Source organism: Manacus candei, unplaced genomic scaffold, assembly GCF_025592945.1.
Source record: "Manacus candei isolate 608988 ecotype Guabito, Panama unplaced genomic scaffold, ASM2559294v1 h1tg000023l, whole genome shotgun sequence".
Lineage (NCBI taxonomy): Eukaryota > Metazoa > Chordata > Aves > Passeriformes > Pipridae > Manacus > Manacus candei.
The window spans coordinates 23,146,016-23,172,351 of record NW_026138071.1 but is presented as its reverse complement, the minus strand read 5'-3'; the positions used below and the strand labels follow the sequence as shown (position 1 = coordinate 23,172,351).

The window sequence follows — 26,336 nt, the reverse complement described above, 5'->3', positions numbered from 1 at the left end:
TGAGCTCTTGGCTGTGCCACTGAACTCCTTTACTTCAATAAATGCAGGCTTGTTTTGAAGCTAAGTGACACAAGTTTTGCTGTGGAAACTGCATCCAGTTGTTGGCCTCTCATCACAGAGCCTGTATTTGAGTAAATTTTTCCAGCTAGTCAGAGGTCATGCCATGTACAAGTAGGATCTTGAACTCCGAACTGTGCGAGACGAACAATATTTAATTCAGACATTGAAAATCAGACTTCTGACTTGAGGGCAAGGGGAGGAAAGGACAGCTAGAAAGAAAGGGAGAAGTAATTCACATTAGTAGGAATTAAGTTCCAGTATTAAGCTGTAGGGTTGTTGGCAGATCACCTGGGATAGGATGGCCTTCTTGGATTTTTTTTGTTGTTGTTGTCCATTTGTCTCTCAGAGGTTATACTACCTTTCTTCTATTAACTACTTTATCAAAACATAACCATATAACATCATACTGAAACTCCCTTCAAGACACCTCTCAGGTTTATTAGCTATTGGATCATAATTTTGTACTCTAATAATCTGCTCTGTGTATGTGTATACATATATATGTCTGTGTGTATCTGTCCTTGTCAAAACTTGGGACTCTATCCCAAACAGAAACGATACAGGATGTCTGATGCTTCATGGTGCTCTACAGCAGCCAAAGGCTAATCCAGAGTGGTTTAATTCTTACATACTAGTTTATGACATTTTCTCATGTACATTTCTGCTTGGAAACAAGGACAGCATCAGTTAATACTGACCAAGATGTACTCTTTCGTAAGCCAGAGCTTACTGGAAGATGGATGGAAATTGGACCTACCACCATCAAACTTCCAGTAATGGATATTGTAGCTTTGGGATTTTTTTGGCAGGCTTCTATAAACATGTTTTTGCCTTAGATCTCAGTTTTCTTGCAGTCTAAACCTTGTTTGTCTTTGCCTAACGCAATGCTCAGGCATCCCCTCTCAGTGCATATTGGCAGTGCACTGCAGGATGTTTGTTTTTGCTCTAGCATCTGACTTGCCCCAAGCTCCAGCCCTCGCTTAGCTCAGCAGCCTCTCCCAGACCCAAACCTACAAGTGCACCCACCACCTGTCAAAGGTGAACACTCTCTCTCAATCAACACTGACCACTAAAACCAAGGTATTAATCCTGGTGATACCCTGTCCCAAAACTTACTCCACAAACCCTCTACTGGTTCAAATAATATGCTAGTGACGTGCCAGCTCAATTTTTATCTTTTTTAGCAGTAGATCATAGGTGTCAATAGCTTGTTTAGAGTCATACATATTATCAGATCAAACACTTTGAGTGTTTTTACTCATAAAGACTTTTCTACATGTGCTCAAAAATAGTTTTTCTACAAAGCCCTGCCTTAATGAAATAAATGTGTAGCAAGCTTATGCCATCTAACTGCATTTTCCAACTAAAATATTCTTTTCAATGCTATATTTAAGATAGGAATTGATATAATAAAATTAACTAGAAATAGGGGAAAATGAGACTTGAAAGCAGAACTCTAGTCCAAAAAGGCTCCTGAAACACAGTCTCATGCTCTCTCAGTGTACAGTCACCATTACACAGACCATCCATAACTAACATTTATTTCAGTGGAATTGTTCTGCAATGTTGATGATGTCCTCAAGACAGTTTTGTCCCTCAGGATAAAGTACTTGTTCAATGTTAAAAGTTATTTTTCTTCTCTTGAAATCAAATTGCAAAGTCATGGGTATCAGGGTCTATCTATAGAATGAATTAAATTCATTATTTTCTTCTTTGCTATTATGTGGTCACAGATAATATTTCTATTTATGACCTCCAAAAAAGGTCATTGCATCTTGCTGTTTGATCTATATATTGTCATAAATTTTACTGTGTACAAGAGTTCTGATTTGAAGATGGTGCAGCTGAAAATCTCATGATAGAGTGGAAAGGATGTCTAATATTGAATGGTATCTCAGATAAAATAATTAGATAATTTGTGTGTTGAATAATGTCTATGGGTATCAAAATATTTATTATTTGAGGTAACCATGATGACATTGTTGGTAACTTTGGCTCTGATGAAAATTAATTTCAAATTTATCTTCTCATTTCAGTGACAGCTGAAGTAATTTTGTGACTTTATAAAAGAATTTGTTTGCCATTTGTACTGCAAAAACTGATGTTGGTGTACGAGAAAAAGTACAGAGGGCTTGATCTCAGCCAGCAAGGCAATTTAGGGAAATGGAATTCTTCAGCAGCAGGAACAGCTCTGGTTCAGTCACCCATAAATCTCCCCAAGGGATGTGTATCCTCAGCATTTGTATCCTTCAGTCCCCTGTCTTTGCTTTAATGTAGCCTCTGAGGGAGTCACTACCCCAGCTTCCTTCTAAGGCATCTTCTGGCTCATTTCCTATTTGAAAATCCATTTGCTTTGTGCTCAAAGGGAACCAGTGTTATTGCTCACCTCATTAGTGCCCTGACCAGTTCAGACTGCAGCGCAGGGAGAGGCTTTGGTGGTCTCTCCGTGGGCTGCCTGTAATCTCTCTAAAGTGAGGGGGATGCATGCCTGCCCTCAAGGAAGATTGAAAGAAATGGGCCAGGCTCTTAAAATAGCAAGAGCCATTACTGTTGCTCTGGTGGCAACAGGAGTTCACCCTATCACATGTTAGTACTGTTTTACTTCTGAAAGTGAAAAAACTGATCTTATAGAGAGGTGGTTTGGGGAGTTCCTACAGGTGCTAGGAAAAACTCTCCATTCTTAGCCTTGTCCATAAAAACACATGAAGGGCACATTTCAGGGAACATATTAGTTCTTAGGGGCAGGATGATTTACTCTGAACAAAGCTGGGATGAAATAACAGGATGGGTTAAGCCCAGTCAACAGCCAAACATCCTCATGGCTGCTCATGCCCTCCTGTCTCCTGCTAGGTCTGGAGAAGGTAGGAGGAAGGAGAGAAGACTTGTAGATGGAGATGAAGACAGGTGAAGCCAAAGCTAAATGTGAAAGCAAGGCAGGGGAGGATAAGAAGGGAGAACTTTTTGCTCATAATGATGTTGATCTCAATGTGAAAATTTGAAGGTACAGACGTTGGTACAATATTTCTCTGAAACACGTGACTTCTCCCCATGAAGTACATTAATGATCACAGATGTTACAAGAGCAGGAGGGGAGCAGGGTCTTAGTGTGTCCCTGCTCTGCAAATCCACAGCCTCATCTGCAGTGATGTCTGTCTTTATCTCTGCTGGGAGGCAATTTCATGTTCAATAATTAATTTTAGTATTTTTTTTTGGAGTGGGAACCCTGAGAGTCATTTTTATTTTGGAGAAGGAAATGTTATGGGAAGATTGGGTCCTTAAGTTCTTCTTATTTCTCAGTGTTATTTCCTTTTGTGTGGAATTTTTTGTACAGCTACTGCTTTATTGCTGCCCTTGGGGCTCTTTGTTTTGGACATGCCAGTGACCATATTTCACTGTAATTTCTTGCTGTTTTTCCAGATAATATTTGGCTGTCACAAAGCTATAATTTTCCACGTAGAAAGAAGATTACTTTGTTTGCAGCCTCATGTCGCAGGGAAGCCTGATGTCAATTGCAGTGCACATCCCAAAGTTTGAGTTTATTCTGGGAGAGATCTAAATGCAAAACATTTACCCACTTTTTCTCGGTCCAGCTTCTCAGCTGACTGTAATTCTGGTGGGTGGCTTTTCAGTCACAAATCTCTTTCGATCCTCTTTGCAATATTCTAATGCCTCATGTTTGGTTAATCCCCTCGCTGTGCTGCTTCCTGGTGTTTCCAGGGCTGTGGATTTCATGTCTGCCCAGGCTTCATGCTTTAGCGCTGGTAGATATTGATAAAAAAATAAAGAAAAGAGGACTTGCATATAAATTAGGAATATTTCTCTTGCTGGTATACTGCCTTATTTGAAAAAAAAAAAGGAAATAAAATTTGCTTTTTGTTTGTTTTTCTTTTTCCCCAGCACTGCACTGCACAGGGGTAAGGACACTTGGCTCACAAGGAGGTAAGTGCCCGTGTTTGCACAGGCTGGTGCAAACCACACCAGGGCTGCTGCCGGGCCGTGGGGTGGCAGAAGCCACGTGGCCTCTCAGAGCCAACATATGTTCAGACTCACTGCTGCCCTTCTGCCAAACTCAGTTGGAGGTTTCATATATAAACTGAAGCAAAAGCTAGAGCTGCCTCTTCCCCAGAGCTCCTGGGGAGATTTTATTGCCACTGTTTCATCTTTCCTTCATGATGAACGTGCAGTGCTGCTTCAGCAATTTAGTGCTCAGCCTCTGTAAACACCATGGAAGGAGCCACTGTGCAGAAAGGTTTCTTTAGAACAAAAAACCTCTAGTTATTGCTGTGGCACCAAGATCAGCCCTAGACCTGAGGCCAGTGTGTGGAAAATAGGGTGTACCCCTTTGTTAGCACAGAGCCTGGGTTGGGACTCAGCCAAACTTCCTTAGTTGTAATGTTCAACCTCCTCCTGCTGGAAGAAGTTCCACTCTTCTGGAAAATAGTCATCTCAAATGATAATTAATACTCAGAATTCTTTTTAAGGATTTCTTGGCTGCTTCTGAATTCCTCGGATGTCTTTGCTCTGTGGTTATTACTCAGAGACACTCACTGCCCCTGGGGACCTCACTGCCCTCTAAACTCTACTGGGACAGAGTTTAGAGGGTCCCAGGGAATCAGCATCGCCCCCCATTGTAGGGCACAAAACCTGAAAGGGCCCAAGAGCCCAAATTTTGTTTTAAATATTCCTAAAATTGCCCAAATAGACTTCCACTACAAACTTTCTATTATATCTGAATTAATGGCTAACACATATTGAAACAAAAACATCTGACAACTATTACATTCAGTGGGATAAGCATTTGTGCTGTATAGAAATGTGGAATTTATTTTCCCTCTCTTGTTGATGATCTTAGAGGTCTTTCCCAACCTACATGATTTTATCATTCTATTTTCTTCTTTTTTTATTTTGCTGGTAAACATAGTTGCTCTGTGGGAGAAAATAATTAATACCTACATATTCCATATAATTTATTTGAGCAGAGTGCCTTTAGAGTGTAACATTGTCATAACTATCTTTTTAGCATATCTAGACAAATTCTAGTTAATGATGCTGGGTTTTTATGGAAAATTTTGCAAATATGGTGGCTTAAGTAGTTCCAAATGTCTTTGCACAGGTGTTGGTGACTAGATGAAATTAATTACTACAGCTCAGCTCCTACCCAATGAAGTGCTGCCAGACACACTGAAGCGTAAGTACATGAGGGAAACCGAGCATGTTCTTCAAGTGCTGCTGATAAATGGGGTACTTTACCTTTTTTTAAAAAAAAAACTCAAGTCTTTCCTCAAATATCTCATTGTGATAATCACAAAGTGCTGGGGATTCTTTAATGGGTACAAAGTTCAGTGAATACACTAATTTTGTGTTTCTCCTTTGAGATATGGCAGCATATGCGCATCCAGGTAACAACAACAAAAAAATCAAATTAATAGCAGTGGGTTAAACATTATATTTTAAACATTCAGGATCTCTTCATACAAGAAAGTGGAATTAGGCTTTAAATTTATATTCTAAACCTGAAGTTAAAAACCCTCAAACCCTTTTTTGAGAGCAGGAAGATGGGATGTTCCAAAAATAATCATGATCTAGAAATCAATGTTGTGCCCTAAGGTTTGGAGCAGTCATGCAATCCCCACTGTCATGTACTTCTGGTAGTAACAGAGATGAAAACTAGGGCAACCCTGAGTGACTTCCATGGCACGTGCTTGGGCATACTCTAATCATACTTGTCCTTACTTTAATCAACTGATTGCAAACATCAAAGACGTGTTTTAAGAAAATACGAGCTCTGAGCAAAGGCTCTGGTGAACCTCAGTTGTGTGCAGAATACGAGAGCAGTGCATGATGAAACAAGAATTAGGGAAAAAGGAGAAAAATCCGTAGCTGAGGAAAGGAACATCTTTCCCATCAATGAAGTTTTTGAAAATAGAGCCCTTATTTAAGCTGCTGCTGCTTAGTCTATAAAGCTGTTTGTTGCAGTGACACTGTGACCTCCTTTGCATCATGGATTTGATTTTGAAACTCTATTAAAGTACTCTATTGCAAGGTGGTCGTGACATGTCAGGTAAAACTTCAAGGGTTTTGGATTATCAGGAGATTTTAGTCAACAACAACAATCTTTGGGGCTTTCTAGCTCTTTAGTGTCCCTATTGATTCTTCTCAGACTCCGTAACATTTTCCAACCCCTACACAGTTAGTGGATTACTGCTCGTATAAATAGATTTTGTAAAGTCACCACGTGATCGTGGCCATGCTGGGGGGAGCTACTGGGGCAGAGAATACTTGTCCTGGCTTGCCTTTTCCTCTTCAGCTGAATTAGAAATACATGTGTCAGTAAAGCTCTCCCTAATGCTGGTGTATGCATGTATAGTTAAAAAGTTAATTGAGAAACAGAGCGAGGATGAAGTGGTTCAACCAGTGACCACTGACTGGGGTCTGAGTTGTCAGCTGGATTTGGACAGATCCATGGAGTTTTGTAGCCCTTTTTTTTTAAATGCCACATCCCATGTCAATGGTTTCTTAAATTAACTTTAGAAGTGCTTGGGAAAAATAATTATATTTTCTCTGCTTTCTGAAAGAAAGGCAGGGGGAATCTGACCCTGTGTTTGTGGGTGTGTAGGACTGATAGACTGGCTGTTTGGGCAGCACCTTGTCAAAACCACATCATGTGCTCCTTGCTGCTGCCCACCTGGCCAACCACACATCACAGGTCTGAAGATGTGGAAGAAAGCTGGGGTTTCTGTAAATTGGGCACAGGTGAAATGGGAGGAAGCTGAGATATTGCCAAGCAGAAGAGCGTATGAGTAGTACAGAAATGAAAGTAGGATATTGTGGGTTTATAGGACATAGAGGAGGAACTGAAGGCTTGAAGGGGGGGTTGAAGACATGGAGAAACTGTGAAGGGTAGCAGGTGGAAGGAAGAGGATAAGAACTGTGAAATTCTATCAGAGGGAGAGAGAAACCAGATTTCATTTATTCTGTTACCCTTAGACAAACTTGTTAAAACTTTGCCTTCTGGTACAGAGGTTAAAGTGGCAAATTTTAGCCTGAAGTAGTATGTTAGCAGTTTCTTACCCAGGTTTCTCTGAAGCTTCAGCACAGCTATTGTCCACCCTGGTTGCCATTCCAGCATTGCCAATCCTAACACTATTCAATGATTTCTGTGGTTCAGTTTGCACCATTTTCTCCCATAGCAAAGGTATTGATGCAGCATCCATCTTATCAGAAAGTGCTTTTATCACTCTGGGGACATCCAGGCAGTTGTCTCCACTGGGGTAAAAATGTGCACACAAAGCAGGGCATGCCAAGTATGTAGAGGGTTTGGACTATATTATAGGAAGACCTAGCAGACTCTAAATAGTAAATCAGAAAAATATCTAATAGAATAAATATCAGATCTTATGACAACAAAGAGTCAAACTTGCTTCGAAACCATTTTCTCTGGAGGGAGAGTGCCTTCCTTATCCCTATAGGAAAATGCTTTCAGCCACTGACACTGGTGAAAGGGGTGCAAGAGGCAGCATGATCTGGGAAGTTGAGTCCCAGGAAAGGCTTTGATGGCTGTCTCCTCCCAAACCAATCCATGCACAGCAAAGGTTCCTGCACCCTGGCAGGGGGTGGGGGACCTTGAGGCCCCCACAGCCCCACTCTCTGGGCAGCTGCTGCACCTCTGAGGCTTCTGTGCTGGGGCTGAGGCATCTCAGATTTGGGCACTGTAGTTTTCAACATCAGTGTCTGGTCCCAGCCCTGCACACTGAAATGCTTCATGAGCTAAATATTTCATCTCCTGCTGGCCTGTGCCTGGCAGTAGTCATTTCAAATGGATACTCTGCATTTAAAAAGACTGACTGCTTTGCTGGAGCCCAGCGTAATCAGCTGTCTCACAAACTCCACAGCTAATAAAATATTAAATCTGTTTTGGCACCCAGAAATAAATGCTGGCTCAAAATTCTCACCACATGTACCTCCCTCTCCCTAACCCCTGTCCCCCCATCCCCACATTACACTGAGGTGCTGCTGCTCAGAGACAAGGCTTGTTGTCGGGTTGTGACACAGGAGGGTGGTGCAGCCATACCAGAGTATTCTCTGTTGGGGTGTAATGAAGTGATCCAGTTGGACTCCAGCAGTGTGCTTGCAGCCTATCTGCCCCATGGCTTAAAGTAGCTTGGGGGAGCTGCACTCACTTAAGAGCTGAAGTTAAAAGTGGAGCCTTGCATTAGAAACCAGGCTAGAATAAAAAAGAAGAGAACAGCCATAAAACATTACAAAGATATTCATAATTTACTTACAGAATTCTTGTTTAAAAACTGTATATAGTTTAAAAATCACTGTTGTAATAATAATGCTGTATTACTGCAAGGTAACTGTGCCTTTCCAGCACTCTGTCTTTCTTTAATTCTCAGGGCTAAATAGGAGTTTATTTAACTTTCTTCTCCAGCCACCTACAGGTGAACTAAAACAGTAATAAAACATCTGGCCAATATCTACCCAGGTCAGTGGGTCCCAAGTCAAAGCTCCTTGAAATCAAAGGGCATAGTGCCACCAGCTTTAATAGGCTTTGGGTCGAGCTCCTCAGACCTGCTCCTGCACACTTGCATGTGTGTGCTTAGATCCCAAGGGGCTTAATCCTGGCTTGGGAACTCTGAACGTAAAAATCCCACATGTGAGGAACTGGAGCTGATGTGCACCTGAGGTTGCCTTCCTTGGGAACTGCTGCTGGTGAGGAGGGTCAAGCTTTGTCCCCCTGTTGTACCTCAACACCAGAAACTCTCCCTTCAGTCTTTTAGAGGGAGTGTGATTCCTGTTGGAGCTGGATGAAATGATGCAGCAAACACAGTGTGTGCAAACCCTGTGCACAGCACTTGTCAGCAGAATGCTTTCTCTGGGCCCCAAAGGCAGCAATTAGTAAAATTTGTGGGTTTGTAATTCACCAGTGGAGTGTTTACAAGTACTGAGTGTGATATTGTGTGCTGTTGAAAAGTCATGACAACAGCTGTAAGCAGTGATCCTTTTGTACAAGGAACTACTGGATTTTGTTTGTGGAAGTGTACAGGGGTGGCTGCCTGCTCCCTGCCTGCTCTCTGCGCTGGGGAGGAGGGCTTGGGGTTTACAAGCAGTAGAGACCAGAGGGATGTGGTTCCTATTTTCCGTGCCTGTATAGCCCCTGGCTCTCCTGGCTTTGTGCAGTCCCTCTGGGACATGATCACAGCACTGCAATGATCTGGGTCACAAATCTGTGACCCAGCAAGTACATTTACAGTAGCGTTTTTCTTGACTGATGTTACCAGTGTAGTGGGGTTTTTTTGGCTTAGAAAACGCCGCAAGAAATTCGTTGGCTGGCCAATGACTGACTGGAAATACATTAGAAACCTGCTTGACAATTACAAACCTGCTAGGCAATAATCACTGAGGTGCTGAGGCGTGTCCAGAGAAGGGCAACAGAACTGTTGAAGGGTCTAGAAAGTAAGTCATATGAGGAATGGCTGAGGGAGCTGGAGTTGTTCACTCTGGAGAAAAGGAGGCTCAGGGGAGACTACTTGAAAAGACATTTATAGCAAGATGGGTTGGTCTCTTCTCCCAAGTAACAGGAATAGAACAAGAGTAAACGGCCTCAAGTTGCGCCAGGGGAGGTTTAAGTTGGATATTATTTTAGCTTGCTCAGCTCCTTCGTTCTGGAAGCTTTCTTTTGGAGTGCGGACATTTCTTAAAAAGCTTTGGTATAATTAATATTTTTCTGTGGTTGTACATTATTTGCCTGACAGGGTAAAATCAGAGTAGCATCACCCAGGCCTCACCCACAGCCTTTCCCACTGTTTCCTTCACTTTAACCCTCACCAGTCCTTATGTGCTCACCACGCTGTGGCACCTCAGTGCTGGCACAGGGCTGAGTGGAACATGGGATTGCGATGGCCCTAAGCTCTTATATGGCAACTCCATCCTTTGAACAGGCTTCCCCACATTTCACAGAACTACAGAATCATTAGGGTTGGAAGGGACCTCTGGAGATCATCCAGTCCAACCCCCCTACGAAGGCAAGGTCACCTAGAGCAGGTGACACAGAACATGTCCAGGTGGGGTCTGAATGTCTCCAGAGACGGAGACTCCAAACCCTCCCTGGGCAGCTGTCCCATTGCTCTGCCGCCCTCAGTGTAAAGAAGTTCTTCCTCATGTTGAGGTGAAACTTCTGTTTTAGTTTATGGCCATTGCTCCTCATCCCATCTCTGGGCACCACAAAAAAGAGTCTGGCACCATCCTCTTGGCAACCAACTTTGAGATATTTAGATGCATTAATGAGATCCCCTCTCAGTCTTCTCTTGACTGATCTCACAGTCTCTCCTCACAAGAGACATGCTCCAGTAGCTCCTCGTCTTTCTCGTACTGAGGAGCCCAGAACTGGACACAGCGCTCCAGATGTGCCTCACTAGGGCTGAGCAGAGGGGGAGGAGGATTTAAAGGAGGAGAAGCCAATGAGAGGCGGCTTTCCTGCCTGGGTGATTTTTTCTTTTCCCCCCCTTTTTTCCCTTATTTTAAATGGCAGGGCCCATCGCTGCGCTGAGGCGGCGCCGGGGCCGGGGCGGAGGGATGCGGCCGGGGTGGGGACAGCGGGGACCGTGCGGGGCGGGGCGGCAGGTGCCGGGCCGGGGCTCGGCGGCGCTCCCGCCCCTGCGCGCCCCGCCCGGAGCCGCCGCCGCCCCGGGGAGGGCGGGGAGCGCCCGGCGGAGCGGCGGGAGCGGCGTGAGCGGCGGCGGGCGCGGGGGGCCCTCCCGGCGCGACCCATGCGAGCGCCGCGGGGCCGGGCGGGGGTCGGGGGGTGCTGCCGGCATGGGCTCTGACGGTGGGTTTGCGTCTTTGCCGTTCAGGAACAGGAGCCTGGAGGAGGCGGCGGCGGCGGCGGGACGAGGGCCGGACCCCGCGGGCACCTCCGGAGGAAGGGGCAGCCGAGGATCGTGCTGGCGGGGCCACGCTCGCAGCATGCTGCCCGCACGGACACCGCCCCGGCGCGCCGGTAGGTGCGCGGCTCCATCGCTCGGGGCCGCGGTCCTGCGGGCACCGGGGGAGCCGGGAGGGGAGGGATGCGCCCGCCGGCGGGGCGAGCCGTGGCCGCGGGCGCGACCGGCCTGCAGCCTCCTGAGCTGTGGAGGAGACGAAGGAGAGCCTTCGGGCTTTGAGGTGGGGTTTTTCGGGACGGGCGGCGGTCCTGCCTTTACTCCTCCCATCACCTCGTGGTGAGGCTGCCGGCCACGGAGTCCTCGAAACTGAGCTGCTCCAGTGGGGCGCCCGTAGGAATTCCTGGGGTGAGGTGGCACTGTGGACATCAGTGGGGATGATGCAGATTGGGAAGGTAAACGGCGTGGTAGGTCCTCTCCAAGCTGTGTTCCTGCTGCAGGGAAGACGTGACACTTGTGTATTTGCTGGCCGAGGTGGTGTGAGGGTTTGTCAGCCCCTGCCTGTTCTGCCACGAATACCTTTAATAAGCTTCAGCACAAACCCATACAGGGCAGTTCGCCTTCATCTGGCACGTTATAAAAGGCAGATTTAGCAGCGTAAGATCTGCCACGGCAAAAATTGTAAAACATTTAAAAATGTCATATGCTTTCTCATAGTTCAGGAAGTAGGAGTCCAAATTAGGCTCCTAAATATAGGAATTAAAAAAAAAAAAGGTAAAAAAAAGAGGGATTTATACTGTAGCCTTAACAAAGTGGCATTTTTAAACTTCAAGTACATACAAATTAGTTTTCTTCTGAACATTATGTTCTGCTGAACACATTCTTGCTTTGAAATCATCTTGGTTTGTACAAGTTGCACAAGGGGTTGGGTAGAGCCTGGTGATGCTCGTGGCCCTGGGGACAAGGTGTTTTCTATGGGCAGGGCCCTGGGGAGGCTGTGCGGGGCACGACTGCCTCGCCTGGCTGGCGGCCTCCCTGCGTCCCAGGCGCGAAGGCGGCGACTGCTACAAGTAGGAGCTGGCATGTTTGGAGGGATGAAATTCAGGGAAACAAATACCGGGGGAGAGCCGTGAGACAGAGTGGTTTTTAAGGCTGACATAGTTCTTTGTTGCAATTCTGGGCAGCTTTTGTACAGCTGGAGCATCTGGTTGTTACCTTGTCACTTTGTTCTCTTACTCCTCGGTTGATTTCTGCCAATCAATAGTTATGATTTTAAAACGTGGAGCAGTGTTTTCCTGCACCTTCCTGTGTGAGATGTGGAAAAATGGCTTTCCTGTTGCTTTCCTAAGTCTGATTTGCCCTTTTACAGTTGGCTTCTGGAGATTAAAGAACAGAATGGGGTTCTGTGCTGCCTTTCTTGCGCTTTTCTCTGGCTGATCTTGGGCACATCCTCACTCCTTCTGACTTTCATTTGTGTTAATCCAGCAGAGCCTTTGCTTTCCTAAGGGCATCACAAAGCAAGCCAGAGTACCTCATTCATACCTTTTGGTCTGCAGCTCCATATGGTTGTTGTTGAATCTTGTGACAGCTACTACAATAAAGCACGACCCTGTCAGACTGAGATACCGATCCACTGTTTTAGCTGCTGCTGCTCATCAGTTCTTGCTGGCAGGATCCCCAGGCTGGGCAGCAGCCAGTGATAGCAGCAGGAGGGGCTTTCTTGCTTGTAAGGATTTGTGCATCCCTCATTGTCGTCTGCAGCGCTCTGTCTCTGCCTGGCACCTGTGGAGGACAGTAATGCACCTTTACAAACAAGGCTAGATCCTAAGCTTTAGCTTGAGTATAAGTAGCTTGGTGTTGGAATGTATTCCTGAAGAGGACTGTTAATAGGTAGGCTGTGAGTCCACGATTGATTTGTTGGGATGGAAGTTGTACAATGTATACAGAGGAAAATCTCAGTTTCCACTCTAGTTCATTCAGAACAGTGTTACAGCACCGTAATAAACCGAGAGGCCACTTTGTTTGGACCCAGTGCCAGCCTTAGAGCAGTCTAACCTCAGGGTGGGGCTTGGCCAAAGTCTCTGACACCTTTGGTGGTACACCTTGCCTTTTCCCCTGCTGTGGGGGAATGTTTGTGGGGATGGTCTTCAGACTGTGGATTTGCAGCTACTACAGATGGGGGTGGGGGGTGATAATTGCAAGAACTGTGGGCTTTGCTAAAAGATGTGTTGAACCTGTATCCTTACATGTTATGTAGGGCAAGGAAACAGCTGTGCATCTACATCAAAAACTTTATGTCCATTTCTGATATTTTGTTTCTCTTCATTCACCAGTTTTGAGCATTATTTTGTATTTGGGTTCTTGGAGAGTTTTGGATCTTCTCTATAACTAGTAGCTTTCCCTTCCATAGGCATTCCTCTATAGTTTGTGTAGTTGGGTTCCTTTAGTCTTGGCTAAGCTTCCTGCAGATGGGATTTCTGAGAAACTCTGCATCTTCTTCATGCCTTTTCTTCTATAGCCTTGCTGTGTGCTTGCTAAGGAAATCCACTGGTTTGCTCTTACCCATTTAGAGAACAGGCTTTCATCAACAGTGGGCATCCTGCTCTTCTTCACAGAGGGGTAGGTTAAGTTAATATTCTTTCTTGTCTGTGGTCTGGTGGAGTCTGTAGTAGTAAATGTTTGCTTACCTGTAGTCTGATACACTGGGGAAAAAAACCACCCAGCATGGAAAAACCAAACAGAATTAGTACTTTGTAAGTATTTCTGGCCAAATTCGGACATAATGGAAGCATATATGGTTGTTTGGACAACCAGCTTAGTTAAAACATGAGCAGAACCTCTAAGAAGTTTTCAGCATCCTCTTCCCCTCTTGCCTTCAGGCTACTCTGAGCTCTGTGCAGTTCTGGTGAATAAACTGCTGCACTGGAGGGAGGAGGGAGGATTTCAGGACAGGCTGACTGGGTACAGTTTTACTTTCATGAAATTAGACAGCTACCAAGCACAGAGTGTTCTTTGCTTTTAACAAGACTTCTTTTTCCTGGATGAAAAATAACATTGTGGCTGCTGAGGGCTGTACCTGCTGGCATTGCTGTTCTCTGAACTACTGGTATTTTCACCCAAAGGTTTCTTTTGGTACTTCATCTTTGCTTGCTACTTCGCAAAGCTTGGGTGAGATTGCCAGAACAGTGCAGAAAGCACTTGTTTTTGTTCCTGGTTTCTGTGATTGTGTGGCTGGTGGGGGAGGCTGGGTGGGATGGGATTTTTTTTTTTATTTTGTGGGGGGTTTTGCCTTTTTTTTTTAAAGTCAGTACTTGTTTTAGGCTTCCAGAGTTTATCAGCATAAAGACTCATATCAACACAGCTGTACTATTTAACAGCAAAAAAACCCATTCCCACTGTGCATGTAAATCATAAAGTGAAGTAAGAAGAAACATTTTCCTCTCTTCTGTTTTTCCCTCTAATTTTGAGATTTTCATGTTCCTTAAATGCATTGCTTAAGTGCTTGAGAGATGAAATGTGACATGGAAATTGCCTCCATTAAGTAACTCAGTGTTCTGACTGAGAAAGGAGTTTGTAGACAGGTGGGAGTTGATCTCTTCTCCCAGGTAACAAGCTGTAGGTCCTGAGGAAATGACCTCAAATTGTGCCTGGAGAGGTTCAAGTTGGATATTAGGAAAGATTCTTCACTGAAAGGGTGGTCAGGCATTGGAACAGGCTGCCCAGGGTAGTGGTGGAGTCACCAGCCCTGGAGGTATTTAAAAGTCATGGAGATGTTGCCCATAGGGATGTTTTAGTGGTGGATGTGGCAGTGCTGGGTTAACGGTTGGACTCAACCTGAAAGGTCTTTTCCAACCAAAATGATTCTATGATTCTGTGATCAACTGTGCTCTTATTGAAAAGCCTTTTCAAGTAAACTAGAGGTAGTGCCTGATTTTGAAAAGCAAGTGTGTAATTTCTCTATTCACTTATAAACTGGCTTAAAAGCCTGGAAAACCTTTATCAGTTGTGGACATGAAGGGGAAAAAACCCAAGCCTTTGAAATTCCAGCACATATCCTGAGACAGATAACCAGGAGACTTTCACTTACATGCTAATCCTGCACAGCAGTTGTTTGTGGTTGCTGCATCCAGCCCTTTCCAATCTGCAGCTCTTATCTCTTGTTGGCACTGAGCAGCACGAGAGGGAGGGGACAGCCCTGTGAGGAATGAGGGCTCTATTTTTGCTTTTCATTGCCTGAGTTGTTTTGGGATATTTGGATATTTCAGTGATTGCCTGAGGTAGCTGCATCTTCAGTATTGCGCTTGTCTTAAAATAACTGTAGCTTTTTTAAACTTCATTTTCCTATGATTAGAAGGAGTTGGTATAGTAAATGTTGTACAGTGCGTCTCCTGTAGGATTTGCAGGAAGCTGGATGTTAAGGAGAGGCTGCCCTGGGAGCCCTTGCCTGGGGCTGCTCTGCACGGGGAGCCTCTGAGTCCTGCAGCGATGGAGGCGACGCTGTGCACGGAGGGAGTGATTCATCCCTCTGCCATTTGTGTGCCGCTGCTCTGTTCAAAGCTGCAGAATATCCAAAGGCACAGCACCGTGTGTGCTCCCAAGTAACAGCCCACCTTGCTAGGGAGAGGCAGGAATAGGGTGTTCTGGGGTTCTGTTTCTCTCCACTATCGCATGGAGGATGTGAATACTGAATGCGATTGGATGCAGTTCAGAGGTGTGGATGCCTAAGTGCTGCTTGGTTCACCTCTGCTGGTGGGTCAGCTGGGTCACCTGCCCAAATTCAAAGTTTGAATATCTCTGTTACAGAGTAATGTTTGTTGTCTCCGTGCTAATAGCAGTGCTGGGATTATCTGAATGTTCTCCCTGTGTGCTTGGACAGTCAAGGTCCAGGTCTCAGCAGAAGCTCTGAGAGGGAGAAGGGAATACAGGAGAGAACTTTTAGGCTTAGGCAAAAGATGGGGCACATTACCCTTCCTGTATCCTTGCTGAAGTCATCCTTAACTGGATTTGCTGTGAAAGGAGGTTGGCATCCTGCATATAGTCAGGAACCACTTGCCCGAGGAGTGGCCCCACTCTGCGCCTGGGATTAGGTGCTGTACACAAATTGTTGCAGCCTGTCATTCAATCTAATTTATTAAGTGCTGTATCATCCTTTTACCTTTGTCAAAGTCAAGTTCTGTATATTAAAAAAGGCAAACAGACTTCTGCAAGGCCAGCACTACGGATTCACAGCTCTGTGATAACATGTACCTCTGACATCCTGGCGAGCGCTAAGTTCTGTTTCTGGGTTCCCTTTGCAGAGTCCCAGAAGTGAAGGTGTCTGTGCTCTACTGGGGACAAGGGGGACAACCCCTTAGAAGCAGACGTGGTTTTGGTAAGCAGCACATTGAGCTTCTTTTGTGGATACCAAGGGAAAAAACTCAGAGGGAACTGCCTGGAAGAGGGTTACAAGGATGTAAAGGTTTGGGAAGTGAGAAGCTTGGCTCTGTCACAGCAGAGATTACTTGCTGTCTTCAGCTGGGCAAAGCTGCACTAAGCTCTTCTGAAAAGTATGACTGATTTTTAATCTGGTGACTGCTGTAACAGAAAGTGTTACAGACAGCAATTCCTTGCAGTATAGTATTGAACTTCAAGATTTTTTCCGAGGTTCTGGAGGATGGAAAACCTTTAAATGGTAGCAGGAACTTATTTGCCTGGGATAGCTAGAGATGTTGCATAACAGCAAAACTCTTTCCCTTTTGCCTCTCTTCATCATATGCAATTGTATTGAAGAGGGCAGGTGAAACACTTATTTTTTGATAGCTCACGTTTAGCCTTTTTAAATTATTTTTATTGATTATTTTAATACCTTAAGAAGTCTTATTTGTTTAATAAAATGGCGTTGCTATCAGTGCTTTTTTTCCTGTATTTTATATCACCTAATAGTGAATTGCACTCTTTCACCATTGTTTTGTTTCCTTCAGTAGGTTAGAAATGAACTTACCTTGGCAGGAAGCACTTGGCCAGGCTGGCAGAGACAGTGCTTAAGCCCTCACATGCCAGGTGAGTTCAGCTACGTGGTACCTACCACTCCCTCAATATTTTCTCTCTCCTTGTATTACCACAGGGCATACATGTAGTAAATAACATCATAGTGAAACAACACCTGACCTTAAAGTAATACACCGTGTTTGTTGTTTGAAGTACTTAAAAACATTTTGACTGTATGTCGACTGAAACTGAGCACGCCCGGGAGCCTGTGTTTTTGGATAAACTAATTCAGCATTTCCCTTACTGTCTTTAAAATTTACGGTCTTTAAAAAGAGGAGATGTGTTAATCTTTGTGATGGTGCTGCTCTAACTGCCAGTCGAGGGTGTAGCAGAGCAGACTGAGCTCCCTGACCTCTGCCTCCAGCTTGGCATGTGCAGAACTGTGTCTGCAGAGATTTTGGCTTGAGCATCGAACCAGTGGTTTCTGAGACACAACTGGCAACACCTTAAAGCTTGGACACTGAAAGAAACAGGCTCCTATCAGATAATTTTGCCTTGTGCAGTTACTGAATGAAACATCGTGATGGAAGTAAAATGAACTGGTTTACTTGGTTGGTTTTTTTTTTCCCTCTGAGGGTGTGAGCTTTGTGAGGAAAGGTAGAGATGTTAAAATCCCTGTCAGAACACCCTGGAGATGAGATTGAGGCAGAGAGGATTTAAACAGCTCTTCACCACGTGTGTGCAAGCAATGGTTGTCAGAAAAACAAGGAAGCAGTCAGAAGGCTGAGGGCAGCTTCATTTGCAGTCATTTCTGTGCCAACAATTATTAACTCCAGTAGAGCAGGCAAACTATAAAACTTCCTGCAGCAACTTGGAAAGTACTGAGCTCTATAAATAATGGAATCAGCAACAGGCAAGGATTTAAGCTAGGGTTGATAACTTTGCTTTTAAGTCAAAATAATAGTCAATTTGGAACAAATTTGTATTGCATGTCTTGCTGTCTACAAGCTTTATAGCCCACCCTTTCCTCTGTGTAGGACAGTCACACAAACATTTGGTTTAGCCCAAATGAAAAGGCAGAGGTAAGAGGGTGGGAACAGAGGTCAATCCTGCAGAGGAAGATGCTGACCTTAGGGAATTTCTCCCTACCTCACATTCCCTCCTTTCCTCTAGACACTAACTCATCTGCTGGTGTCCCCTAACAGAGATCTCCAGTTGTAGGAGGGAAACATCAAAGCAATGATAAAATACTAACTACAGCTGGCTGCTGTTTATCAGACCTCCTTGAAAAAGCACCCAAAAAAAAAGAAGAAAAAAAAAAAGAATAACACATAAGAGACCATGTCTCCAAACTTGGACTATTCAGATTTGGATTTTTTCATCTATTTTAAGTAAAGTGGCATGGATAAACTCTGATAACAATAAGCTGTTACCAGTAATGTAGTGAGAAGGAATTGGGCAGCACACCCATGTCCCTCCCAGTGAAGCTGTGTATCACCTTGGCTGGCTCAAGACTGCAGCTGACAGGTAGCAGCAGTGCTGGGTTGTAGCTGCTGTTAGTGATTCTTTGCCATGTTGTAGACTTCTAACTACCTATTTATCCAGAAGAGCAAGTGGAAGTTATTTTTATTAATGTTTTATTAATGGTAAATATTGAAATTAGACATACACAAGATATTACTATTAGGAAGTTTTGAATTATTCAGGTATCTGAAGTGCTTTCAGGTTCTCCTTGGCATCTGGTTTGCTCAGTGTATGTGGTGGATAGACATGGGTACAAAGCTCATGGGTTTTTATAAGTGTCCATAGGGATAAATGGAGTTTCTTGTGCAGTGAAGGGAATCCTGCCTTTTACTTGTCTAATGACAAGTTATTAACCCTGCCTTTTATTCGTTTAATGACAGTTATTACAATAAAAATCTCACTGACATCTTAGCTCTCCTCCGTGTTGGGTAAAACCACGAATCCTGGCGCGGTTTATGTTACAGGCTTGTTAACTGTGCTGCCTCCTCTAAAACACATTGGCATGTGCTGCAGCATCTCAGTAGGCACAAAAGGAACTTATTGAACTTTAATGAAGTGTTTTACAAACGTTCCTCTACAACACTGAAATATTCTGATACAAAGCTAAAGGTATTAAAGCATTTGTAGGGACTTTGTGGTTTCAGAAGCCCTTTAGGTCTGACTTTCTGCCAGGAACACCATCCACCCCTTCTGTGTGCTGGCACTTCAGCCCTACAGACAGGTAGTGAAGGTTTTTATGAACTAGCTAAAAGGAGGAGAGGAGCTTGTCCCAAGGAGACTGCTTCTCCTGAGTCAGCTACTGGACTGGGTAAGTCCCATCCTACCTGTGAAGGACCATTTGCCTGCAAATGGGATTGATTCCTCTGCAAATATTTGCCTGTGGTCAGGTTACTGGACTGGAGGCTCTATTTCCTCCAGTGTATAAAGGATATAAATAAGGCTTAACATCTTTGCCATGGTTATATTTTCAAAGGCTATTTACAAAAAAAATCTTTAACTTTGGCTGACCTTAGTACAGCGTCATTGGGTGAAGCTGTAGGGAACAGTTGGTTTCTGTGCAGCACAGTCTTTATTTTGGCTGGCAGTCTGTTAACTCTGATAAGTGGGTAAGTGCATGCCAAGCAAAGTCAGGCATATCGTGAGATTCTGCTTTGCCTGGGGAGAGAAAATAGCCCGAGAAACAGCTTTGTAGGCTGGTAAACAAAAACATACCAGAATTCGGAGTGGGCCAGTTCTGGATCTTGAGCAGTTCAAAAGAACCCTGTCAGGTGTTTTGTTGGTCACTTTCCTTTCTCCAGATGTAGAGTTGTCCTGCTTTAGTGAGAATGGTGCTCTGGCTCTGCTGGATCTGCCTTGATCTCAGCAGGCTGCTGCTGCTTTCCCTGACCTCTCCAGGGAAAAAAGGAAAACAGCTCTTGTTCCTTGTGAATAGCGTCTGGTGGCTGTGTGCTTGAGCCTCCTTGAGCAACAGCAGAATGACACTGGGCATTAGTGTCACCCTGCCCAAAGGGCGTGTGATGGCCACGACACAAGGCTCTGGTTATGCTGGTTGTGTGGTGCTTCTGTGGGGTGGTTTTGGTGTTTATTTCCTGCAGCAGCAGCAGCAGCAGCAGCAGCCCCTGGAGTTAAACACATCCCTTTGCAATTTCAGGAAAAGAGCAATGCATTGTCAGCTTGGAAGAAACTGGCTTTATTTTTTTCCTAAGACCTTTACATTCCTAGATGGCTTCCATCCTGTACTGGGAGTTGCATTCAAAGGCAGCTTGAATTCAGGTCACACTTTCCCTGCTCGTAGTAGATGGATGTTGCTGATAAAAACATTTTACGCACACTGTGCAGAGATTTATTTAAGCTGCTTCTACAGGCATCTGTAGTGAATTTAGCTTTCCTTGGAGCTCACTGACAGTGGTAAACTATTTATTGCCTTTCTATGAAACGCTATTTTGACAGATTTCTTCAGAAGCACAAAAGGAGATGTTCTGTTCTTTGAAAATAACTGGAGCCACTGGCAAGAAGCAGCAGCACTGCATCAAACAAGGAAAGCATCTCCAGGTTATCAGAACATGCTGTTGAACTGAATTTTGCAGCTGCGTTTTCCAATGTACCATGGGATGCATCAAATCCAAGGCTGCCTGTCAGGGTTCGAAGGCTATCCCGGATGAAAAGATCGGGGGAGGCACCGAAGGATGCACTGGGGAGAAATCCTCTCTGCTAGCAGTGAAGGTGGATGAGAGGGGTCCCTCGAGCACCATAGTGCTGGACTACGCGCAGCGCCTGTCCCGGGAGATCCTGGAGCAGGCGGTGAAGCAGTGGGCAGTGACCGAGAGCAAGTACAGCGACATCCCCTTCATCGAGAGCGACGTGCCCTGAGCCCCTGAGCCCCTGAGCCCTGAGCCTGGCAAGGGCCGGCCCCAGGGAGCGGCCTGGCCTGTCTGTGCAGCAGTTTGTACGTGGTACTGGTGCAAATAAAGCACAATCAGCTGTGGTTTGAGGATATTGCCACTGTACGGATGGGTTTGCAAGGAGAGGCTGAAAAAGGTTTGCCTTTTAACCTATACTGCTAACAAACTAATTGGATCACAGTAGAATCTGTTCATCGAGTGTCATTTGTTATCAGCTGTATGTTGAGTATATTCTGTCTTTGTATGTGTTGGATGTGACCAGAAATTACAGTTAAAAAGAAGATGAGAGGAACGTGGCTGCCCTCCACCTGTACAAGCAGTGCCACAGAGGCCCCAGCAACACTGAGTGACAAAGTGTGGATTATTTCTAGGTACTGCATAAAAGATCAGTGGCCTGTTAGCAGGTGAGAAGAACTCTCTGTGCTTGGTACATTTGTCTGCATTTTGCTAAAGTGAAACCAAGGTCTGCATGTAGCAAAGGTAACTGCTGCCATAAATTTTACTTTGATTCTTTGACCTGGCTAAATCTATAATACCACAAAATAATGAAGGTGATGAGAAGCATTTTATAAAACCAAGTGGTATTCAGGGAACCGTATGGATGATAAGACTATTCACTTTCCATTCTGAGGTGAACCAGTGAGAAACATGACAGTATTGACAAAACAGTGCATTATAATTAACAGATGCTTCTGTAAATGCATGAAAGCTAGTCTGTCAAATCCTGCAGTAAGGTAGGTTGATGACATCTGATCACTGTGTTCAGACCAAAGCTGTTTGGTTTTGGGGTTTGGGGTTTTGTTTAGGTTCATTTTCATGTTAGGGTGCTGGTTTGGGCGGGATTTGGTTTTGTTGTTTCACTGTAACCCAGACAGGTGTGCAAAAACTACTGATGTTAACTGGTGAAATGAACCTTCAAAGGTGTGACAGTGTTTTAGGACAACTTGTTTCATGGGAACTATGGCTGTTACACTAAAATTCCTCTCTAAAGTAGCACCTGTGGGACAGGACATCTTCCTGCAGCTTCTGTGGGCTCTTGCTCATCTGTTGGTAAATCTATGTATGGTGGTGCCAGTAAGAGCCACAGGAGCCCAGACCCTGAGCAGTGCCCTGAATGCACTGAGTTAGTGACTAAGCCTTAGGCCCAAAGTTCAAGGGCTGCATTCTTCACCCATTTTATCTGGCTTTTATGCACACACTGCTCCCTGCTTCCCCAGGACTCACAGCTTGACCCACTGTGCTCATAACTAGTGTTTGACAGATCAGGAATGGGATGGATTGTATTAATCTTAAAGGGAAGTTGTTGCAAAGTGAAGGCCTTGTAAGCAGCTTGGTGTTTTACCACCTCTTTGTTCCTTTTTCCTGTGATGGCCAGTTTAAAAGACATAGTTCTTTTTCCTAGATCAAAGTGCTTCCCATTTTATGTTTTCATTTTATAGAGTAATGCTTTCCATACTGGCAAAAGCTGTTACTATTTTTAAAAGGTACACATAGTTCTAGTGAATGATACAAGGCATGATTTTTCAAGCAATGGGAAGCAAGCAGAGAGAGGACCATGTCAACTGTTATTTTTAGTTTATTCTCAGACATAAGACAGTCTATGAATTGAGCTGTTTTGCAAACATTGAGACACAAACTTAGTTATTTTAAATTCACCTATATTGGGAAGTGGTTTTATCAAGAGTAAAGAGTGAAAAATGCTTGTGGCACAGCACAAGACTGCTACTAACTCCCAGTGACCAGACTGGACCATGCTATTAAGACTGTTCTCAGCTTTTGCTGAAAAAGGGAACAAAATCAGCTTATGCTGTAATGTCCTCTTTGAAGTAACATAGTTGTCTTCAAAGCCATATGCAAAGTGGGACTAAGGTATTATGGCTCACTTAAATTCTACTGCTAATAGTGATGTTCCTTGAAATTCTACAGCATAGAAAACATTAGATCATACCCTATGTTTGCTCTGTCTAAAAAACCTCTGTGTATTAGGGTGAGTTAGAAAGCAAAGCCAAAACACTGACGAGGTCAGTACATATCAGTTGTGCATTGTTTAACCACAGTATTAAACATTCCTGTTCTTACTATAGCTAAAACAAAGCTTTATTACAGAAAAAGGCCAACCACTCTAACATGAGTCTTGACTCAAGAATGTTAACACAGCTAGCCACAGTAATTGAAAAAAATAAATCCCAAGCTCCACAGCCATTCTTGGCCAGGCAGGTGAACAGCAGATAAAAAACTGCCCTCCCTTTCAGAGTAAAATTCGGTGTATCTGCCTCGACCCTGGTACAGACACCTTGGTGGCTGCCGTGGGGAGTTGGGTGTTGCAGTGCTTTGCTGTTGCCATGTCTCAGATCCTTCCTTTGGATGTAGCCTTAGCATCTGACACTCTTTGGGAATGTCAGGTGCACTTCTGAAAGCAGCTTCTTCCTTGGCAGGCTGCCACTGCACGGTCCAACAGCAGGCACAACGAAAAACCAGCCCGAGGTTACATCACAGCATCCATTCTGATAAATACTCAGAATTTCCCCAAAGGAGAAAGCTACCCAAGTGTAATTAAACATGCACCATAGACTGCTTCCATTTGGACAGCCTGCTGTGTGGGATGGTGGCTGTGCTGCTTGGTGGGTCCAGCCAGTCACTCACTTACCTGCAGCCCCAAACCTCGTCTTCCCTCATTAATGCCTGAAGATTACAGCAGCTTCAGTATGGCCTGAAGTGCAATTCCAGCTGGTTTATGATGCTTTCCATGACACTGGCACTTCAGGGAAAGCATGCAGCAAATGGAAAGCAAACAAGCTTGCAAACAACAGGGAGGCAGCTTCTCACCAGGAAAATCATCTCTTTTACAAGACGCTGTCCTTATAAATAATGCACTTATCCCTAATAAAAAATAAATAACACCTGTTCAGTACCACAGTCCAGTGAGACATCGAAGGAGATCCCTTTCCAGAGCCCTGCTGTACATTCAATAGGCACAATACTAATACATAATAAAAATGAGGACTTCTTTACCTAAATAATACCACGACTGTTTACTTACCATTAGATTGTGCTAAGCTGTGCTACAGTTCTATAAAGTTTATAAGCCCACGTACAGTGGGTTCCCAGCTAAGTTGCCATTGATTTTTTGACTTGATGGTGTGAAATAAAGGCACTTGAGTTTGGGACTGGCAAACTCTGCAAAACTGTTTACTTCTGTTTAGGAGTTAATAATACTTTTGCTTTCTATTTTCTCCAGGAAACCTAAGATTAGTCTGAGTGGATATGATGTGATGGACTTGATATTCTAATACTGGTTCAAAACACATTAACTGCAGCACAACTTTGTAAAATTGACATTTCTGGAGTAAGACACATCAGTATTCCCAAATAAAACACACTACAATATATTTTTACAATATTTTTTGTGGAAAATATTTTCTTGTGGACCAAATAAAATTCAACTTACCATCTGCTTGTATGCCTTTTATTTGATAAAAATGCACAGATTGGACAGAATCTTGTTACCATGAGCCTGGGATATTTCCTGTTCACATAAATTTTGGAGGCAACTGAACATGCAAGTCAAAGTTTATGAATTGGGAAGTATATTCTTGCTAAAACCTTGTAAGTCCTTTACAGTCAGAGAAGGCATGACCCCTACTCCCTGGGAACTGTTGTGTTTTTCATTAAATGTAGTCACTGAAGACTGCTCCTTTTGTACAAAAATAATGAAATTAACCAATCTTTAAAAAATAAATTAAAAATAGGCATTGTTTAAGAATGTAAAACATATAAAAACTTTTAAAAATAAGGGGGGGGGGCTTACACTTCTTACAGAACCAGCCTGAAGGAGAAATTCAAGTCATATTTTCAGAATTGCCCTAAGGGTATTAATGAAATCTCTCAAGTACATTTGGAAGTAAACTCAAGGACATAACAAATATGTCCATGGTAACCTTAACTCGCAGCTGAAATTTTAACAATTTTATCTTGAAAGATTATAGCAACAAAGCAAGGTGCCAATTTTTCTTGATTTTGCTCTCCAGTTGCTCACCTCTGATTTTTTGAAAGTCACTCTGGTAGTTCACCTTGCTGCCTGAATTTCCTGGACTTTGTTTCCAGGCAACAGCTCCTGGAAAGGAAGGAGCCTTAAGCCATTGCAGACCATAAGTGTTAGTAATAAAAACTGCCCAATGTTGAAAACTCCATTATGGTTCTGCTGCAGCTCTGACTTTTTGATTCCCCATTGCTGGTTACTGACTGTGTTATTTAAACAGAAGTTTTCTTCCTTTAGCCTCGGTGGTTCACCATCAGAGAAGCCAAAATCTGTTATTTGTGACCTGCCTGTAATTGTAGAAACAAGTAGGAAGAAATACTGATATGTGATTTGACAAACCTTACAAAAGCATGTAGGAGTAATGTTGAAGAAAGATTAGTAGCTGTGTGTTGCACACCCAGTAGAAAAAATAATCCCCCCACCAAAAAGAGATTATACTTTATCAGGGGGCTCTGGTTATGTCATATATAACTTCATGCATTAGTATCAGAACCCAGCAACCTTTAATGCACAGGAAATGTGCTGCTTGGTGTTCACAGAAAGGTCTGAGGCAGTAGTTTCTTCAGCACTGCAAGACCAAGAAAAACTTGCAAATTTTTGCAATCATGAAAAACTAATTATAGAGTTCAATCAGACTTAATAGCATTTTAAAAAATGGGCTATACCATCAAACAGAAGTGTGCTCTAGGCTCTGGCAATATTATGGCATTTGAACAATGTTTAGAGCACATAGCAAGGCTGAATAATGACCAGATGTTAAATCAATAGAACATTTTCTTGTTCTCAGACTAATAGTATGTCAGTCTGAGCTTTAATTTAAAAGGCTACTTAACACCATGAATTCTGTCTTCCACTTTCCTTTGTAGCTCTGACTGTTTTAAAGCTTTAAGTATATTTTATTTTCATTGTATGGAGAAGAATCTGAGGCACAACTCCAATTTAACAGATCAGTGACAGAACCAAGAACACAAGAGGTCTCCTGACTTCTTGCTTATTAGGTCACCCCTTAACTGTGCTCTCTTCCCCAAGGGCTCCTCCTAAACTAAGAGTTGATGCAAAAAAATTAAATGTTAATCATTGTGTAAAACAGTAAAAATAACAATTTGCCTTGAAGTGATTTTTCCCATTACTAACCAGAGATACAATTATTTCCTCATTATAGAGAATATTCCTGAACACAAAAAATTAGCCTTGTGAATGTCAGGCTAGTTAAAAGAGTCTTGTCAAAATTTATCACACTACTATTAATTTTTATATTACAGAATTAGAGCAGATATATAAGATGTCAACAGGCTTGATCTTTACAACTTGAGATCGTCGTTTCCCAGTGGCTTAAAACAGTTGTCCACAAATTCATCACTGACTTCTTCTAGAGCAGATGGCTTCCATTTTGGGGAATGGTCTTTGTCAATCAGCACTGTCAGGTGGAACAGAAAGACACCAAAGTTACCTGTAAACTTC

General features: G+C 43.7%; 2 protein-coding genes across 7 annotated transcripts in view; one reads left to right on the top strand and one right to left on the bottom strand.

The window, feature by feature from the left end:
• Positions 1 to 5,154: 5,154 nt before the first annotated feature.
• On the top strand, positions 5,155 to 24,288 carry CUNH2orf88 (chromosome unknown C2orf88 homolog). Of its 2 annotated transcripts, none has more exons than XM_051787826.1 (5): positions 5,155 to 5,248; positions 10,917 to 11,062; positions 16,241 to 16,314; positions 16,907 to 16,982; positions 20,385 to 24,288. In XM_051787826.1, the coding sequence occupies exon 5, from the start codon at positions 20,541 to 20,543 to the stop codon at positions 20,802 to 20,804; it is 264 nt and encodes an 87-aa protein (XP_051643786.1). In that variant the 5' UTR covers positions 5,155 to 5,248; positions 10,917 to 11,062; positions 16,241 to 16,314; positions 16,907 to 16,982; positions 20,385 to 20,540; the 3' UTR covers positions 20,805 to 24,288. The 2 variants fall into 2 exon arrangements, with proteins under 2 accessions (XP_051643786.1, XP_051643784.1); XM_051787824.1 differs by having other exon boundaries at positions 16,904 to 16,982.
• The window catches only part of HIBCH (3-hydroxyisobutyryl-CoA hydrolase), a 47,513-nt gene continuing 45,451 nt past the window's right edge, over positions 24,275 to 26,336 (bottom strand). For all 5 annotated transcript variants that reach the window (XM_051787810.1, XM_051787812.1, XM_051787815.1 and 2 more), the window contains one exon: positions 24,275 to 26,292. In XM_051787810.1, coding sequence (XP_051643770.1) covers positions 26,177 to 26,292 — 116 coding nt within the window. In that variant the 3' untranslated portion in view covers positions 24,275 to 26,176. The remainder of the gene's footprint in view (positions 26,293 to 26,336) is intronic.

What these genes read in the sequence shown, in the direction of transcription:
- CUNH2orf88 (XM_051787826.1), top strand. Translation starts at nt 20,541, where the DNA reads ATGGGATGCATCAAATCCAAGGCTGCCTGTCAGGGTTCGAAGGCTATC.